At 35.0% G+C, this 21307-nt stretch overlaps 1 protein-coding gene across 1 annotated transcript in view; it reads left to right on the plus strand.

Annotated features, from left to right (window-relative positions):
- The window catches only part of GRIK2 (glutamate ionotropic receptor kainate type subunit 2), a gene marked incomplete at both ends in the record, with an annotated part of 381844 nt that overhangs the window by 118445 nt on the left and 242092 nt on the right, over window positions 1-21307 (plus strand). Inside the window, 2 exons of the mRNA XM_080340953.1 lie at window positions 10676-10843; window positions 14761-15018. Coding sequence (XP_080197079.1) covers window positions 10676-10843; window positions 14761-15018 — 426 coding nt within the window. The remainder of the gene's footprint in view (window positions 1-10675; window positions 10844-14760; window positions 15019-21307) is intronic.

The raw sequence follows: 21307 nt of genomic DNA on the forward strand, positions 1-21307 counted from the left end.
GTTCCTCATGAAATATTTTTGCTTGTTTACTTCAAGATCCCACTAGAATCTGTTCTCTGCACGAACCTGCCATAAATTATCAGTTTCCAAAGCACTCAACTTTCATATGCATTAACATGCTTTGTATTGATATTTATCATATTAATCGAATTACTTTAGAAATATTGATATTTATCATATTAATCGAATTACTTTAGAAATATGAATCTGTGGCAAAAATTTGTGCTTTTATGTAATATTTGGAACAGAAATAGCATGCAAAAGCTTTCAAGAAGCTTTAAATTTATAATGATATTTCTTGTTATTTATGGAGTTAATAGAGTACATGTTATTCACTTCTTTGGAGAGCAACGTCTGACTTCCTTCTGGTAATGTCTTGCTTGTTTAATTTATCTTAGATCACGTTATAAAATGTAGTATGTTTCACTGTTGGCATAAACTGTGAAATAGGTGAGCTAAAGGAATATAAACCAAACTATTTTTAAAACTTTAAAAATAAATTTATACAGTCTAGAAGCAGATGCACCTAATATCTCTGCTTTTGAAGATAAGAAGCTTTTTTGGTTTTGTTTAACTTACTCTTTTATCTACATTAGCACTTAACAGTCTCACTACAGTCCATCTCTTTCTTGCTACTGGGAATTTTTGTTATCAGCACATAATACTTGGTTGCTCATACTATTTGCTTTCTTCTGTACTTACAGTACATCTCTTTTTGTCTTTTTCTCTGATGGCTGAAGACTAAAAAAGAAAGAATACAGAAATACTATTTCTATGCAATCCAAGCAGACATTACATTAGGGACAGGAGTAAGGAAGATTTTTCCAAGCAACATGTAATAATCCACCTTAGTGAAAATTGTTTCTAAGTATTGAAACCATAATCCAGTAGCAGCACATACCATATTTTAACCAGGGTAACAGTATTTTTGCAAAAGTGATTTTGGTGACATTATTACTAAGATAAAAAGATAGTGACTTAATTTCTAAGCAACATTCAAACATTTTTGGAAACTGAAGATGAAATGAAATGAAACATCATTACTGTAACAGCAAAAAGTGTTTCTTAAAACTTTTGTTAGTCTGATGTTTTTTTTTTCTCCATTCTTTTATGATGATTGCAACTTTCCCAGCTAATTCACAGCATTTTAACAGCATTGATTTCATACTGTTAAATTGTAATACAGTCAGGAAACACTTTGAAAAGATGATTAAATGTTCCAAGTAGTACTAAGTAGCACTGTTCTAGGTAGTATTACTAAGAAGTAATGCAACACACAATGTAGCAAACTAAAATTTGAAAATATTTTCCCAAAATATAAAAATAACTGGAAAACTTTTTTTTTTTCCCTACACTTTACAATGCCATATGCAGGATGAGAAACGTTCATTTAATGTCTCATATATGCAGTCCTTAGAAAACAAAACCACACTGCTTCTGGTCCCTGCTAAGCAAGTGGATTTACCACTTCTTGCATCTACTATTTGGTGATCATGGAGAAGTACTTGTAGAATTCTACATTTTCCATTAAGAAACCTTTTTTTTTGATTCTTTGGAGGCTACTTTGTCTATGCACAACAAAAATACCACAATTCTTCCTTTTGTCTGAAATATCTATGGAAATACAAAGTATTTCACTAAAAAAATAACATTATGGGCTCTGTAAGTAAGCAGTTGTAACATCTTCCTCCACAATAGAAATCTAAATTTCATTTCATTGGGCCAAAGAATGACTATTAAGAACTATTACTAAAACAAATCTACATATGAAAGAGATTACTCTGTGGATAGTGAAAAGTGCATACAGTTCATACCATTCATAGAATGTTATTTGGTACTCTGCATCTCTTCTGTTACTTATGTGTATGTGTATCTAAATATTTTGATCCTAGGTATGTCCTTTTTCTTTTAGTCTCTCTTACATTAGTTAATACACTTCATAAGTGTTTCAGGTTACTGAAGAATTCTATCTGTGAAAATCTTGAGAAGAAAAATGTGAAAATGCAGTTTCTGAACTTGCTTAAATCACTTAAGTATCTACAAACTCTTGAACATTTAAATATTTAGCATTAAAAATAAAAAAAGATCACCCCAAAGCTGGTGATAATAATTTATACATTTTACTTCTGGAAGCGATTCTTCTCAGGGATCCAGATGCTCAAATGTCACTTTAACAGAGGTCATGGCATTCAGCAGAGCTCAGATCTGATATTTTTTTTTGTATATTCATTTGTAAGATCCAAGTTTGAGTCTTTTCTGACTGAAAAATATACTTTTATTGACTTTTTAAAAAATGCCCAAATCCATGAGAATGAGTACTCTTTACTGTTTATTTTAAAAGAGAAATTATTATCTTATGACGTGTTGTAATTTTAAGCTTTTGTAAGTAATTTCAATAAAAGTTTTGGTTTTTTATAATTTTAGAGAGAAGAAATGAAGGTTATTTGTTTTAAAGATTTATATAGGCCTTAAATGTGAGAATTCTTTTTTTTTTTATTACTCTTTCTTTAGAGAAAAAAGATATAATGCATATTGTGTGATTCTCATTTGCTAGATCCTACAGTGTTTACTTTGTTACTTTTAAATTAACTGCTGGGTCAGGGTGAGTCAAAGTATCTGTATAACTGGGATCTGAATCTGAAGGTACTTCTGGCGAATGCATGCTGATATTTGCTGATGAAGATACATTAGAAATTACTTTACCAGAAAGAACAATCAGAAAGTGACTTGACTGTACAACAGCAGTGCAGAAAAGTACACTAGTACTGTGGAAGGAAAGTCTGAAGGTTCTAACTGCCCAGTAAGCAGCCTATAAACAGGTGCAAAACTTGTCTATTAGCCTTTGTGAAAGTTATTTATGTAAAACCCAAGCACTTAAGTTTGTATATTATCTTCTTTAAAGAAGTTTTTAAGAAAAAAAGTTTTCTTCATGGAGACTGAAAAGCTTTTTATCTGGGTATTGGCTGTCTCTTTAGAGCAAAAGGAGGAAGACAAAGGTGTGTTGTTTTAAGACAGTTTAAGACATTTGGTTAGCCAAAGTAATGAAAATCACATTTTAGCAAAATCTCCTGAGCCTAATTTGTAGTCACATTTCATTTAATGTTTTGTTTCCTTTTGTTACTGCTAGTCATGAGAGACTAAATATTAAGTGAATGTGATAATTGCATTAAAATTATCAAGTGTATTCTGTAATAAATTGCTTAGCATGTCAGAGGAAGCTAATGTATGTCTATAAAGTAGGCAGAAATCTTACGGATAGTAAATTCTATTATACGCTGCAGATGAATGTGATTAGGTATTCTTATTTTACCTGTCATCTTTAGTCATGCTCTGTTTATATTCTGACTGAAAGGAATAGTATTCATAAACAAAGATGCTATCAGAAGCAGTTTTATAAGTATGCGGCATATTCCAGTCTAGTAATATTTTTAGTAGTATTTTATTTATGACTTTCCATAGCATATTTGGAATGGTGCTGATGAAAGGTAAAATTCTACCTGTGATGCTTGTGGCATCTGACTTAAAGAAGATGCTAGAATGTATCCAATTATATTCAAAACACAATTTTAAAGATACTCATCATTTGTATGTACTAAACTTTAAAAATCTTTTTCACCAGTTTTAGAAGATAAGGAAGCTTTTGTTCAAATGAGATCCATGCTTATTATTTTCTCATATTATCTCTTATTTTTACTCACATTTAAGAAAAACAAAACAAACTCTGTTTTGGTATATTATTTAACATTAATTTAACAGGATAAACCTAACATTGACGGGATATTTAGCCCTTTATTGTATAATCAGAAAATGTGTAGTTTTATTTCAAATCCTTTTAGGAGAAACATGTCTTAAAGTTCCCAGTTTCATGCAACTGTACTGAAATATAGATCAAAAGCTAAGTTAGATGCTGAAGGTAATATTTCCATGCATTTTATAGTGGAAGATTTGCAAGATTATGTGATCATGCCGTCAAACACTGATTCCACTAATGCCTTTAACATAAATTATGTCTAATTTCAAAACATCTACTGTTTTTTCAATAGTTGTGCCGCTATTGTGATGTTGAGGTGTTTGTTACGTCGGTTTTGGGAGAGGATATTAATTTTTCAGAAAAGCTTCCTGTCTAAGGTCACACAGGAAATAGCAATACAATTAAGCCCCAGAAATTCCAGGTCTTGCTTGCTTCCTTGAAACCCTATGTACATTTGGTATGGATTTAGGGTAATGCTGATATGTACTGTCTTTTCCCCCAGTGGCTTATCACATAAAATGGACTTCAAGGTCAAATAAGCAGAGTTTTCTATGTCAAGTGACTTTTTTAAACTTTTACCTCTTGTGAGATTCAGAAAGCTTTCAATATAATTTTGAAAAGGAATAATAAAAACATGCTCTAGTCCAGATTCACACTGCTGTGTTCTAAATCAATATAAAAAAAAATAACTACATTGTTTTATAGAAAAGGTTATGAAGAAGAAAATTTTTCATTTGCTTTCAATGTCTTGAATGAAGTTGCTTTATTTTCTTAAATCCTCTTCTAGACAGAAATAAGTGGTTAGGATGTAATTTTGTCTTGTATTTATAAGAACAAGTCTAATCTGGCAACCTTTATGAAGGGCTTTGAACCACCTCTGTAGCTTCTCAATCCATAACAGGATCTGAAACAGAATTATCAGTAGAGCTCATAGCACACTTGAGTAAGGCTAAAATGCCTTCAGCCAGCAACCCTGATCAGTCACTGTAGGATAGCACCTACTATGCCTCCTGCTCCCAGTATCATCCAAGCCACACCAGTGATATTGAAGTTTTGATATGAGTCTCTTCACTGACTTCTGGCTACACCTGTATTTGGAGAACTGTAGTCCCTGCAGACTTCCAAAAAGCCATTAATTTAGTCCCTGGAAATGTTGACAATATATTAGCATCCACTGAGCTCTCAAGAATTTGCTTTTGACTTTTTGCTTTTTGACTTTTTTTAAAAAAATGGTGCTGATGTTATTCTTTATAATACATTAATAAAGACTTCCTTCATAGCTGTCACCAAATTTGTGTAGATTGGTACATGATAAAGATAATATAGCCATACTGTTAAAAATTATAACTATTATTAACTAATGTATGCATATGTGAGCTCTTCACCAAATTGTTTTTATATTAGAAAAAATGAATCTTCATCTTACTTCTTCATACAAGGAAATCATAGTTAAAATTGAAATTATGACTAACATTGTTTCCATAACTTTGTTATTGTCAACAATGCTATATTAGAATGAGGTTGCATTCAGATTTTTCTCTCCTGATTTTGCATTTGAAAATCACTCTGGCAAATTCCTGATACTGCCAAACTATGGAAGTTTTAATTCTGTGTATATAGTTGGTATACTTGTAATGATATTGAAAAATAATTATTTTAGATTCAGTAAAGTAGTCTGTAAGATTCATTTCAACTGACTTGTCAGATTATGCTCTGAGGTAATGTAACCTTCTATCATATATTTAAAGGTTTAATTTTTAAGAGGGCACAGATTGTAAAATAGCCTGTAGCTACTGCAATTCAATATCATTCATTTCTACTGAAACAAACTTGGGGCTGTACTAGAAACAAAGAAACAGTTTGGTTTGATATCAGCCAGGTTGATACTTTGCTTGTTTGTAGTTCTACTCAAGACACTTCTGAAGATTGCTTGAATGTGAGTTATTCCAAGTAGGTAACAATAGCTCAGGATTTATGCCATGCATCTGTTTCAAAAGTTCTCCATATGTAAAAGGAGGAGAGATTTATAACCACTTATTCTGGCACTTGTATTCATCTAGTGGTTTTGTGTAGTTAAGTACTTTTGTACTTTCTGCTGGCTTTTATCAAATATTACATGGAGATGCTAACACAAACCACACAAGATAGTGATTCCCCAAAGTGGAATGTTTATGGGGAGAAAAATACCTATGACCCTTTTGCAGAATAGAAATGGGAAGCCGAATCGTTCAAATGGCTATCCTTTTATTTGTGAAATTAGGTAGTTAAGAGCAGGACCAATTTCTTTGGTAATTTTTGCCAAGATACATAGCAATTTGAGGTGTTGTTGTTGTTTGGTTGGTTGTTTGTGTTTTTGCTTTTTTCCTCTGGTTTTTGTGTTTGAGAAGATTATTTGAAAATTGGCAAAAACCAAGATGGGTTATGAACTAAAAATGGCAATTCTTCAACTTGTGCTTTTGTGTGTGAATAATGAAGTTTTTCATTCCAACAATTTCAAAACAATTTTTTTTTTTTTTACTTGCAAAATTGTTCTAAAAACTATTTAGGATTTTATTTTCCTTGGAAAATAATAATATCTACATTACTCATACTATTTTAGGCACTTCATATAGTTGTTTTTTGATAAAATATTACTATCATTTTTTGCATGGGTTTCTGTTTCTGAATAAACTGTTACTGCATCAGTATTACTCTGATTACTGGATTTTTCCCTATTAGTTATGGTAAAGGATCTTGTTCATATAAATGTTTTTCTCAATAGTGACAACTGTGATGAAAAATCCTATTGGATTAAAGGATCAGTAAAAGCATTTCTAGTATATTAATATTAATAGGAGATCTGAATTATCCTGCATGTCACTGCAAAAGGTACACTAAAGATTGTTCTAAAGCTGCTTTTACATATCTGGCTTGGACTGGCCTGTCCTAAACATTCCTCATCACTGTGATCCTTCAGATGTTGATCTCTACTGAAATCTAGAAAGCTTTTGCCATGTGGTTATCATGACATTAAAAACTTGAAGTCCTCAGCTATACAGCAGTCACCTACTGTACACAGTTAATAAACCTTCATGAGCTACAGATTGAGCTATAGTTACGTGATGCCATTATCCCTACTGTAAACGTTATAGGGCAAAGATGAACTGCCATATCATTAACACTGTAAATGAAGAAGTCATGTGAGAGCATTAAAGCAAGCTAAGCATTAAATACACCTTTTACTACTCCTTTTAAGTTTTCTGTCTCTGAGGTAGCAGTGAAAATTCAGCCTTTTCCTCTAGGATGTGCTGCTGGTTATATATGAGAATTGATGTTTCTGCCTATTACTGGTCTATAAGCTGTGTTAAAAATGAGACAAACTCCAACACTTGCATTTTTCAAGCTGTTAGACAGAGATAGGCATTAGCTTGGGTGCTTGTCCACATATCAATGGCAAGATTTATGACTCTTCTGTCTGCTTATCTGAGAGCATGCAGTGCATTCCTCAATTTGATTATTAATAATAATAAGCCTATCCTGAATACAAAGTACAGCAGCAGTAAAGAACAGTCTGCTTGGGAGGGAAGAACATGACTCAGTATGCTGTAACACCTTCTGGAAACCACTATCCCTCCATAATTGAGTATACGTGAAGTGGAAAGCCAACATTTTATTAGTTTTCTTTCCATTCTGTGGGGGGGAAAAAAAAAAAAAAAAGGCAGTGTAATTTATGGTTTATCTCCCAGTATTCAGCCAGTGGATTTACACAGCATTTTCTTTAAAAGCACTCATAGTATTTTTTTTTTTTTGTTATAATTTACATATTCAGTAACAAATACAGGAACAGAATGGTAAGACCAAGGCAGTTTGAAGTTACCAGAGAAGTTTCTACTTGCATCTTATGCAACAATGGAGAAAGCACCTTTTCAAACATCCCATTTCTGTCAATGTCTGAACTCATTTATATGCCTTTGCTGAGCATCCTGAAATTGTATGAAGTGTAGATTTCCCCACACACACTTAAAAGGGCACTCATCTGGAGAATGAAGAGCTGTTTTGTGACTATGTTCTGGTATTCAGAATGCAGACGTGTCTGCCTAAGCTCCTGCTCTGCTTGGTATGAGAATTCAATTTGAACTGCTTAGATGTTCAATTAAAAATGGTAGTGCCCTGTGTGCTGTATTAGGTTGGCCTAAGCTAGCAGCTGCTCTTCATTACGGAGGAGCCTGTCATTTTCAGCCAGTTTGCATATTAGTAGGACATGGTGCACTTTGAGAACCTGTTGATTTGAGTTTCTTAGTGTTGAGGTGAAGATGAACCTATACCTGCCAGCATCCAAGACATTCCTCCTCTGCTGCTTGAGCAGACAGTTACAGAAGTAGCATAAAACTGAAAAGAAAGGAGCCTAGTGGAAGCTGGACATCCTGCAGGTGAAAAAACAGATAGGAAACTGCAAATATATGGTCTAATCTGTATTCCTATAGGGTTATTCTTTTTAATTCAGTATCCATCTAGTATCAAATGTGAAACTCTTCAGGAGCAGGCATTAGAAGCTATGTTTTCCTTCCTCATAGTAAAGTATTCTAATCATAGGACAACAGAAACAGGTTATTCTACCTCTGTTTTCCTTAGAAATGGAAATTTACCCTGAGGCAGACAGACCATATGCTGCCAGCTTTGCAGGAGATACATTTATCACAGGGACAGAGAATGTGTGAGTGAGGGAAGAAGACACTGAATGGTGTTTGTGGGAAATTACATATTGTCGCCATTCATAGGAGACAGAGACTTAGTCATTTAATAAAATTGTCGTACAGTGTCATGAGCTGTCAATACCACTAGGAGTTACCCAGATATAAGAGATCAAAATTCATTTTTATTTTTGTTTTATCTTATGCTGGGAGTAGTGGCTGCATCTTTGACAAGGAATTCCCCATCACAAGTGTTTAGAAATGAACAGAGTAAAAAAATACAAGAATAAAGAAGGAAGATTGTGTTGAGCTTCAGACACATTGAAATTAAAGAAGAAATCTTCCAATGTAAAAATTTAAGGAAGAAGAAAGCGATATTGTAATGTTTTTATTTCTTTATGAATCTATTGTAAGTTAGGATATAATTATTTTTTTTAGTAACTGTGTCATTTTTTTTTGGTTTTGAAGTGTACTGGGCCTATTTTTAACTGAAAGTTATGTAAGTTTCTTTTGCTTTGGCTTCTGAAGTTTTGTTGATATTGGTTACTGCTTACATATACATTCTATGCTTAACCAGTTTGCATCGCTTCCCTAGATATCTGAATTTTCCTTAAGTATCTGTCTCCCCTATCAGTGCCTCATTCTCAGTTTTAGAGGACTAATGTTTAAATAATTATTAGTCACATCTCATCTCAGTGTTTGATGCTTGTATTTTTAAATTCATATTATTTGAGCATCTGCCCCTAGGGTTCCCACCAGGAATTTAAATGCTCATTTACAGGAAAAAAGTTAACACCTCCACCGTTTAGTAAGAAACGAGTTGGAAGAGGCAGGAGGTTTGCAAAACTTTAAAGCATTTTCATGTTTAACAGCAGCAGAAAGGGAGAGTTAATATGGGAAAGAGTTGATAACAAAATACACATTTTTTGTTTTAGAAACGGTTTGTGTACCTGGCTGCTCAACAAGACTGTTTACATACTGACTGTAGTTTGTGAAATTCCATTTGACTCAGTTCTTGTACATTGTAGATGCTGAGAGCTTCTTGCTGAGAAACTAGTAGAGTGTTGAATAAACTTTTTTAGACCATACAAAGTCAGGTAGTAACATTACGTTGGAAATGAATAAGCACAAACTAGGAGAAAGTGAATGAAAAATGCTTCTTGCACAGATATAATGCCTGGCTTGTAATTAGTGATCCTCACATGATGGCCTTTAACTGTCCATTAGTATTGACAGATGCAGTCAATATGAGAACCCAAGGGACCATGTAGATGCTGATTGTTTTTCTCAGGCATTCCGTGTCACCATAGTAAGGACATATCTTCAAATTACCTTTATTATCACTGTATCCTTGGCCTTTCCAGACCTAAGAATAAATGATGTTACCTGAAGTATGTATTAATTTGCATTTCATGGTCAATGATATCTCATTCACAGAAAAGAATGGCTAAAGCACAGCACTTATTCAGAAAGTTATTTGCTTCATTTAAGATGAAAGCTGACTCAGAGGCATCCTAGAAATTGCTTGTCATTTGAAGCGTTTCCTACTCTGTCAGTACACTTTGGGGATTGTTTTCATTGCATGATAGAGCTTATATACTGTGTAGTTTTTTAGATTCCTGTATTTCCTGAGGATGAGATGAGCATGTACACGTGGAACAGTGCAAAAGAACAAAATTTGAACCCTTTGCTCAACATACCCATCAGTTGAGGCACACAGTCATGTTAAAATATCTATACTTCTTCATTTCTGGAGGCAGTCTTGGGCATCCCAGTTCCATGCTCCTTTATATGTAGCATTTCTGGTAAACTCTCTATTATAGCTGTATCATAAGTCTAGAACAGAAGAAAACAAGAATCCAGAAAACTCCCCCCCCCCACCACACATCCAGAAGGAGTAATCATAATTTCAAGTTTAACTATGTAAAATAATAATTACATGTTCTTCATCCCTCTCCTGTTTCACTTCTAAATAGCATGGTTATTTTGTATTGCTACACTCTTTTTATACACAGTAGAAAAATGAATGTATGAAAAAAAGAAAGTTTTCTTTAAGGTAAGTTTGATTTGTTCCTGGGTTCTTTATGCTTTGACTCAATACACCTGATACAGTGCAACTCATGAAATAATCTTATTATTTTTGTGAGGTTTAAATTAACAATACAGATAAACATTTTCCCAAATTGATGATTAAAGATGTTGTTGTACGCCATTCTGGCTTACTAGTGTGTGCTTTTTTTTCTCCCACTACCAGGAGGCATTTTTGAGTGCGTGGAATCTGGTCCAATGGGAGCAGAAGAATTAGCCTTCCGATTTGCTGTGAACACAATCAACAGAAACAGAACTCTTCTGCCAAACACCACATTAACATATGACACCCAAAAGATAAATCTCTATGACAGTTTTGAAGCATCCAAAAAAGGTAACCTTTTGCATATTTATTTTTTTTAATGAGAAACTAAGATTCACTTGGTTTACCTACCTGAAAAAATGTCTGTCTAATAAAGCCATATGCAGTGAAACAGTACAAGGTTGTGGCTGACTTCAAATAATTGCTTTAAAGACCATCTCTTGAAGGCTGTAATGGTAACTGCTTGAAAATTACATTGTCACATTTGATCCCACCGCCGTTGTCTAAAAGCTATTTCTTTATATATTTAAAGTCTGAAATAATTTTTTCTGAGCTTTGTGACCAGGGTGTTTTTGAGACCAGCTCCTTTGGAATGAGAAAGCGCTATCTCCAAACTTTGTCCCAGAAAATGCCAAGTGCGCCCCAATTCTAGCGAACATGGAAAAAGGTTCCAGTTCACTTCCAAGCACTCAATTAATTTAATTACATCTCCACAAATACCTTTAGCATATGGATGTCTCATAGAGTTAATCAAGTGTGGTCTTCAAAGGGGAACAAGTAGTTCTAGTTTTGCACATCTTATCTCAATGAGTCATAAATATAAGCCTAAATATTAAGTCTGCTTGAGAATATATCTATCAGAAGTGAATGTCCAGGCCTGAGTTCTGCAGTTTTCTCCTAATTATGAATGATTTGTTGAAAGAAAAATTAAAAATTAAAAGTAATTATGAATATTTTTCCTAAGTTTTCAAAACTCTGATTCTCACAAAAACTGAAGTTTTCAGATTGCTTTACATTCATGTCTATGACCATAGATGCATGTTGTACTGAATCATTGCCATACCCTAGAAAGTAGAAACCCTGACAAATATTTATAGGAGAAAATACAAAGCCTGCTGTCAGAATTCAGCAGAACTGAATCTTGCACTGTATTGCATGTTCTTTAAAAACAGGTTTTTTTATAAATTGAAGAGCAAATTTCATATGAACGTTGTCCTTAACAACAAAATGAAAAAGGTGAAAGAATTGGAGGTTAACCTGTATTTCTTATGACAAGTTTCTAGCTTAAATTTGCTAAGTGATCTGGCCCCAACATGCTACTCCCATGTTGAAGACTGAAAGCTTTACACTCTAAGGGATTTTTGGTTTTATAGAAGGCTGTGATGAATAAAAACAATCGGTGGTACATTAGAAGTGCTACACAGGGAAAAGCTGCTATGTCAGGATGAATGTACATTAAGTACCTTTTAAAAGCACAGTATAATGCTGAATAAAAATTCAGTTTAGAAATGGAGGTGTGTGGGGTTTTTTTCTCTTGTTGTAACACACAGAGTTAAACTTGCTAACCTGTTTTATCTGTTTATTTGCTAAAGAAACAATTCTAATATAGGTTGTTGTCAGGCATGAAAATAGTATCCGTATTTGTACAGAAATACACATAGTTTAGTTATTGTAAGATGCTTTGATTTATGGAAACTATTATAGCCTAAACATTTATGCCTAGCAAAATGATTTCTTTGCAGAGGAGAGTGTGTGGAAGAAGAAAGAGGCATACAACACTTTTAATCAAGGATTTTTGAGTTGTTATACTATTGTTTTGGCTGATGGATTAAATAAAGCAGGTTCTGAGGGACTACTCTTCCCTTTCCATCTTGGCCAACAGCAAATGAATGGGGCAATCCTCAATTCTGGCCCCTTCTTTCTCTTTTCCTCCTTATTTTCCAAATTCAACTACTTCCTGACTCCAGCACATGCTGTCCTGTGAAATTTAAAGGAACACTTTCTCTCCCTTCCAGGGGGTAGATGTAGAGAGCAGAGAAATTTGTTCTGTGATCTTTAATTCTTTAAGTTTCTAATACTTGATAGACTATAATAGCTAAAGTTAGAATGTTAACATGCCATTGTTTAGTTGCATTGAATAGATTGTATATATTCATTGTTCCCACTTGCATCTCGGATGAGAGTGCAACTCTTTATTTTAACTGGTCAGGCTGTATCAAAATTTGTGTAATCTTCCAGTGCTAATAGGTTTTTGCTTCATCAATTCACAATATAGCCAACTACATTTGTGCTGACAGGTGCTTTAGTTCAGAATGAGAGGCTAAAGGTTAACATAAAATGGTTCATTTTATTATGATGGCTCCAAAGCAGAGTTTTAACAATGAGGTTTAAGCATTTGACTCGTTTTGTGGTTCATGATTATGTCCATTAGTGAGCAGGCAGGCGCTGCATCACAAATAGCCTGTTTAGACCTCTTAGTAGCATGTACTTTTGAGGTTGAATATAGATGAAATATTAAAGTTTTTTAAAAGATACTGTATGAAAGAGCAACCTGAACACAAGATGATATTTCCAATATACTGTTTCAGTGAAGAATACTGTAAATGCAAACAAAATAACCCTCAATGCACTAGAAAAATTGACACGCATCTGATAGAGACAGTGCCACGTGTGAAAGCATTGCATTATTCAAATCTCAGAAACAGGGGAAAAAAAAAAGCCCATTGAAAAGCCATCTGGTAGCTATTGCTGTTGTTAGTGATCCCATTTACTGACATTTGCATAAAGCTTGTTGATTACTGTTAGGAAGGGCAATATTAGCATAAATGTTTTTTTTTTATCAAGCTAGTCATTTAGGCCCTGCTACTATGCTCAGAAATGCAATGTCGATCCTGTGTATATATGAGAAGTTAATTTAAACCACCAGTGCTCTGCAGTAATAAAAAGGTGTGCCAGTATAGTTTCTGGAATGCACTTGAAAGACTTAGCAATATTTTCATCATGTTGATAAAGAAGTGCATTATAAAACAGTTTTTTACTTCCTGAGAAAAATAGTACAGCAAGATGTGTTTCTACTGCTTGTTTCCTCAGCTGTCAGGAATGTCGATGGTGGAATAACAATATTAATTAGTCAAACCTCATACAAATACATCTAGATTGGATTATGGAGATACTTTCCATTACTCCTATTGACTAAATAGGATTTTTTTTTTTCTAAGAAGACAGAATCTGTTGTTTCTCAGAACTGCATACTCATAAGGATTATGTCTATGGTAGGGAACTAAACAGGAGCAGGGCATGGGCTGAAATGTTGCTCTGCAGTATTGACTAATTTTCCTGCCTTCTTTTTGGCATATCCCAGCTAATAGTCTAGAAGTTATTACTGGGTCATACTGTGGGAGATAATACAAACCAGAGACTGCTAATGCACAGTATAGGTAGGGCCATCCTATATTGGAAAGAAGAGAGCTAAGCTACCTGAATGCAGCAGTATCATGTCAGTGACTCTCAGGGCCAGTTTTATTTACTAATATAGGTGTAACAAAACAGAATATTTCCAGTGTTTGAAAGGGACACTTACTGGTTTGTTTTTTTTTTTTCATTAGCAGATAGCAATTTTGTTTTCTTTCAGAGAAAATATTGACCTTCAATTTTTGCTAGTCAACACACATACTTTTCATATATAGAAATACAAATGTCTGTTTAAATGAAATTAATAATTCACCTGATACTTAGCTAGAATATACTTAACATACATTTTCTGAGTAATTAGGATCTCAGTAGAAATAATGTCGATTGATTGAGGAAGAAGTTAATGCTTGGACAGCCTCGGTTAGTATACTGTCCCATATGGCCTTTTTCCAAATGTAAGATGCAGCTGAGCATAAATCTCTTCTCTTGTCAGTGCTTTTTAAAAGATACACAATTGCTGGCCTTTGTGACTTCCACTGACATAGAAGTGTTTATTAAATATAGCTGAGAGATATTTTGATGTTAAGTGTTGCTATTGATCAGCTCAGAGTGAAAGCTTAGAAATGTATCCTGAAGTTGAAATCTGTGTAAGTGAAAGTGTTACACAAGAAGAGATCTCTGTCAGCAATAAAGTTAAAATTCATGGGGTGCCTTTTGTTTAATATGAATTTTGCAATACCTTCTGGTACACTGCCTTCTTTCCTCTCATCATTGACAGACTTCTGTCTCCTCTTCAGCCTGTGATCAGCTGTCCCTTGGGGTGGCTGCCATCTTCGGACCCTCCCATAGCTCCTCAGCTAATGCTGTGCAATCCATCTGCAACGCATTGGGTGTTCCACATATCCAGACTCGCTGGAAACATCAGGTGTCAGACAACAAGGACTCCTTCTATGTCAGCCTCTATCCAGATTTCTCTTCACTCAGCCGTGCCATCCTTGACCTTGTGCAGTTCTTCAAGTGGAAAACGGTTACTGTTGTTTATGATGACAGCACCGGTAAGGATAAAGCATTAGACTATGTGCAGATATATTCACATGTACAAAGAGAGGGAGGAGGGCTGTCACTACTCATATTTCTTAATTTAAGAAACCTTAACTAAATTAGAAGAATTTGTGTTGTCAAGGTAGAGTATAACAAATGATGTGGAATTATTTGCATAATTTTGCTTCAGTTGCTGAATTCTGTGTGTTTAAGCTCACAGCTGTCAATAAATCAGTCACACTGTGTTTTCTGCAGTTGTAACAGTTGCTAACAGCTATATCTTTTAACCTTATTTAAAACTTAAATTTGGAAGTAAATATAGTAACTGCAAAGATGTACTAGTATGCCCAGTGAAACAGAAGATCTGATTTCTAATGCTGCTTCTGGCATTAGTTAAGTTAGAATACAGATGCCATATTTGTTTGGAATTTCGATATCTGCTTTTTCAGAAAGAATTGCAGAAGGAGCCCTCATTTTAGATGCTAGGAATTGAAACCAGATAAAGTTTGGAGGCTTGCTTTGCAGATAAGTTACATGAGTTAAAAATGAACTCGTGATTTTCCAGCAGAAGTATACCAGTTTGGTACCTTACCCTTGCCTCACCCTAAAATTTGTTTTGCTCTTCTGTTTTGCCTTGGCACTGACATCTTTGAAAAATGTTTTTAAAACTTAAGTTTGATTTGAGGTCTGTCTGGTGACAGTCAGAACTAAGACCATGGTAAGAGGAAAATCTGACTGTCACAGAAGCTACAAAGAAGGTACTTAAATAAATGAGATATATTTAATCTTCTTGGAAATGTTGCTGACTTCTTCCATGTTAGTTGAACTGTTATTGCCAAAAAAAGAGCATGGTGAGCCTCAGCCCTTCTCATGGTTCAGTGAACTGGAAACTTGTTGATACCCTTGCTAGATAATGCTACTATCTGAAAGTGAAATAAAAAAATCAGATCAAGAAACAGTATGTGTTACATGTGAGGCTACCTGTAGTGAAGACTAAATCTGCTGGATAAACAGCAGTAACAGCAGGACAGAATGTCTGTCAGGACAGGAAGAATGCCTGCCTGACAGAAAGAATTATAATTATTTCAGAAAATATTCACTTTAAATTTATATTTCTTTCTGGAGTAGCTAAACCCTTCATATTATACTGATTGTTCATGCTGATGAACAGTAATTCCATCTACAACATCTTTAGTTTTCTTGAAATCTGTTGCTGTTTGAAGAGACAGAAAAAAAGAATTCATTTTAAAGAGGTAATCTAGCATCTCCTATGGATAATTCAAAGACTTCAGAAGCAGGACACACTGCTGGGAAGTCCACAGCATTACTTGCCTTTGAAGTACATATAGGAACAACTCTTAGCTATGAGAAACTGACAATCTAAAAGTAGAGTTTAAATCTTGTTATAGCTCAACTGCAAGCTGGTGTTTTTTTGAGGCAAGAGGTTGTGGGAGAGGAGCCTTTTGAAAAGCAGTTGTTACTTCAGCTGAGGAAGACGTTATCTCCTGCTGTGAGATAAGATAAATATTCAGTTGTGAACCTAGCACTGTAGCTGAACATGATAGTTTCAGGTAATATTTAGAAATGAAGGCAACAGTGATAAAACATTTATCTCTGTTTATATCTGGTTTATTTCTGTTTGGTAAGTGATTCCTTAATGTAAGGTGGATATTGTTCTTATTTCCCTCTCCTTTGTTTCTTTTTTCGTCATCCACATTTTACTTCTCTTTATTGAGAAATTGTTCAGGATGATAACGCATGCCTTATTTTATGATAATTTTAGAGTTGTGGATTTCCTTCATCTGAATGGACAATTCCCAAAAGTACACCCTGGTCAAGACAATCATGTTACTATAGCACTTACAACGATAATTTTTTTTAATTGCTAAAATTAATAATTTATGGGGACAAATTTAGTTTATGTATTTCCATTATTACTTTATAAACATGGATACCAGGGCAGATGATACTTTTGCAATACCTTCTTATAGGTACAAAGGAAAGGTAAAAAACGTGCATAAACTTTGTCTGTATTCTCCTCAACAAAAATTACGGGGAGTTGCTCATATCCCCAAATCCTGGAACACTGTAGGTCCATTTTTTTTGTTTAATTTATATGTCTTCATATATTAATTGTTAGGGCTCAGTTTTATGAATTCTCTAAAGAACTGTTAAAATTTTCCTTATCTAATATTTATTAATTCTCACATACTCATTTTAGTTAATAACACCTGTGTCTATGTTCTTTATTCCTTCAGTACGAGATATGTCTTCTTAAATAAACAAAAATGGAAAAAAGCTGTGTGGTTATTTGACACACTGCAGTCAATAAAAGTCCATGTCAACTGTAGTGTCATTTCCAGGAATGCACTGGAGACTGATACTTCAAGTGCACACTTAAGCTGCCTCTTGACAGCACCATTGTGTCCAATTGTATGCAATCCTCTGTGCTCTTATCTTAATAGGAAGGGAAGCAAGTTGTGTCACTATCTGATAGCAGAGCATTTTCATGATGCTACATGAGGCACTCTATATAAGTGTAGATGCAGTCTTACATAGTGTTTTGATGTGCCTTTCAATCCTTAGTGTAGCTGCCTTCACAACATCCATATGATGGGATGTGCAGAATAGATTGTCACCACTTGTATCTGGATCCAATTAGATCTGAGGCTGTGTGGTACGAGGGTCATAGAGAGGAAGTCAGCCCATGTTTAGAGCCCTGTTTGAAATAAGAGATAAATTTGGAATCCCAGGCTTCCTTTGCAATAGTTAACATATGCACATCTACAACATTACCACAAAGAACAGCCAATACTGAGTTGTCTCCCTCATTGAAGTGTTCTCCTTGTGTTCTCTGTGGAGGAATAGCTGCACATCTTGTTAGTAATTTGAGAAAAGACACAAACAAGTTGCTCTTCATGCACTATGGGTAGCAATGAGACCCTGTCCCCAAACCTCCCCAGTTTTATGATGCAGAAATGGTTAAGTCAAAGTAGGTTAACCTATGGAGTCTAGCTGTTGCTCCCTGACATCACTCTGGGCACCTCAGAATACTGGATTGTTCTGTGCTGATCAGACCTGCCTCGCATGTTGAGGAGCCTGTAATGGGGAAAGTAGGATCACTTAGCACAGGAGAAAATGGAAGTTGTGGTATGCTGAAATAGGGAGAGAGATGCTTATAAAGGGATATGATCAATAACACTGGAGAGAGCAAAGATCAGGCTGAATACCATGTAATAAGGAAGGGTCAAGACTCTACAAATAGGATGAAGTATGTGAATAAACTAGAAAGCTTAACTCTATCTTGTCTCAGTAAGAAGAGATTCAGTCTGTTACAGTGGGGATAAGGTAACAGAAATAAAAATGAACATGAAATGGGCAGAGTTTTTAATATTATCATAAAGCCTTCTGCCCTGATAGTATTTTATGGCATAGGCATTGTGTGACAGTAGATAGATAAGTCTGTTCTTTTGGGGAAGAAAAAAAAGTGTGACTTCTTCTCCTGTGAATCTGTGTTTGAATACTCCTGCACCTGATTTTTTTTTTTTTTCATTAAATAATACCTATATTCTGCTTCCTTTTATGATTTAGTTTCTCCCTGTATTTTAGCTCTCCAGATTTTTTTTTTATGTAGTCCACCTGTTTTACAGACAAAAAATTTTCTTGTTAGTCTGAAGAGAAGTATTACTTCCTGTGATCATTCTAAATGGCAAATTATTTTACCTTCAACTAGATTTTTCCACTAAAAAGCCCTAGCAAGATGTAATGAGAGGCTGGTTAGTGTTGGTCTTCCTTTTTCCTTTTTCCTTTTTCCTTTTTCCTTTTTCCTTTTTCCTTTTTCCTTTTTCCTTTTTCCTTTTTCCTTTTTCCTTTTTCCTTTTTCCTTTTTCCTTTTTCCTTTTTCCTTTTTCCTTTTTCCTTTTTCCTTTTTCCTTTCTCCTTTTTCCTTTCTCCTTTTTCCTTTCTCCTTTTTCCTTTCTCCTTTTTCCTTTCTCCTTTTTCCTTTCTCCTTTTTCCTTTCTCCTTTTTCCTTTTTCCTTTTCCTTTTTTTCCTTTTCCTTTTCCTCCTTCCAGTAATTTATGGTCTCTTAGTTAAGTACCACTAAACTGTCCCTGGATACTAATTAAGTCCTTTCAGATTTACAGATTTGCTACAGTCAATTGTCCTTAAGAAAGGAAAAACAGTATGTTTATCAGCTGCATGTCCTAATGGTTTTAACTGGTCTCAAAACAGTAACTTATTTTCAAGTACATTGTCTAATCCCTGTGCTAAAGAACACAGACTGGATAAATTCTAAATAAGATGTGAATCTCAGAGAATTCCAAAACAAAGAATACATGAACAGTTTGATGTTGGAGCCTTTAAATTATAGTGACTCTTGTATTGCCAACTAATACTTTATGCAGATCAAGTTGATATAAACAGGGCTCTGATTTTTTTTTTCTTAATTAACATTTGTTTTGGTCTTGGGTGAATAAGTATAAACACCAAAAATCTGTTGCATCTATGAACAGAAGCCAAAGCTGGAAAAAATGACTTCAGAAATAAAAATGTTTTGTGTTGGTCTTCAATATTGAGCCTTGTGCTTTAATTCAAATGAAGGGAAGATAAAGATGCCACTTTCTTGATATTTTTACTGTAGTATACAGGTAACATTGATTCATAAATAGAACTACAATTTCTTTCTTGGGACCAGTATTAAAATTCACATTTTCTTATTACTGTTGTCTTTATGAGAGCATTGTTGTGGCCTTACCTTGAGTATTGTGTGCAGTTCTAGCACCCACAACTTAAAAAAAATATTAAGGTACTTCAGTGTGTCCAGAGTAGGGCAACAAAGCTGGTGAAAGGGCTGCAAGGTGGGATGCCCTATGAGGAGTGCCTGAGATTGTCCGGTTGGAGAAAAGGAGGCTGAGGGTTGACCTCATGGCTCTCACAGAATGGTTAGGGTTGGGAGGGACCTTTGGAGATCACCTAGTCCAACCCACCTCCTATGGCAGGTTCACCTAGAGTAGATTGCATGCGAACGTGTCCAGGCAGGTCTTGAATGTCTCCAGAGAAGGAGACTCAACAACACCTCTGGGCAGCCTGTTCCAGTGCTCTGGCACCCTCCAAGTAAAGAAGTTTTTCCTCATATGCAGATGGAACCACTTGTGCTTCAGCCTGTGCCTGTTGCCCCTCATCCTATTGCTGGGCACCACTAAAAGGAGTCTGGTTCCATCCTCTTGACATCCACCCTTCAGGTATTTATAAACAGTGATGAGATCCCCTCTCAGCTTTTTCTTCTCCAGGCTGAACAGATCCAGCTCTCTCAGTCTCTTTTCATAAGAAAGGTACTATAGGTCCATAATCATCTTCGTAGCCCTCTGCTGGACTCCCTCCAGCAAAATCCTTGTCCTTCTTAAACTCTGCAGCTTCCTGAGGATATGATGTTGAAAGAGAGGTGCTGAGCTCATCTCCCTGGTATCCAGGGACAGGATGTGTGGGAATGGCTCAAAACTGCTTCAAGAGAGGTTCAGACTTGACATTAGGATGCATTTTTTCATTAAGATGGTGGTCAAACACCGGAATGGGCTTTCTACAGAGGTAGTCAATGTCCCAGTGTTAAGAGGCATTTGGACAGAGCTCCCAACATACCTTAACTATTGATCACCCTGAAGTAGTCAGGCAGTTGGACGTAATGATCCCTTCCAATGGAACTGTCCTATTCTATATTTCACATTCCTTATTTCCAGGTACCTCACATCTTGTCATTTTTTTTTCTTGTACTATTAATACATAAAAACAAAACAAACAAACAAAAAGCAACAAATCTTTACACTAAGGTGAATTAAATATCTTGGGTTTGAAATGGATGTGGGGTGATATCAGGTGGGCAACATTGCTGATGGATTAAGGAAAAAAAATCTTGTGATCCGAAGTAAATCTTGGCTAGGGAGAAAAATTATCTTTAAGAAGAATACACATAGTTCACCACAAAGATGAGAAAAGCTGTTCAAGAAACCTTAGAGAACAGACAGCTAGGAAGGAAGGTAGAAAATGAGATGGTCTGTAAAGGTCGACTTGTTTCTGTTTTTCTGTAAATGAATTAACATCTCAATTTATGTGAAAAGTTGTTCTTTGTAAACACATCTGTATAACTAAGGTCTATTCTTAGCAGAATGAGAGAGAGAAGGAATGAAATGAGTTGACAATGCTGTATTGGAACATTTGACAACTGATAGAATAACAGTGCATTTTACCTGAGTTTAGAAGACAAGACTTCAATCTTGGTGAACTATAACAGAAACTTACAAACTGAC

Source organism: Nesoenas mayeri (genome assembly GCF_963082525.1).
Source record: "Nesoenas mayeri genome assembly, chromosome: 3".
NCBI lineage: Eukaryota > Metazoa > Chordata > Aves > Columbiformes > Columbidae > Nesoenas > Nesoenas mayeri.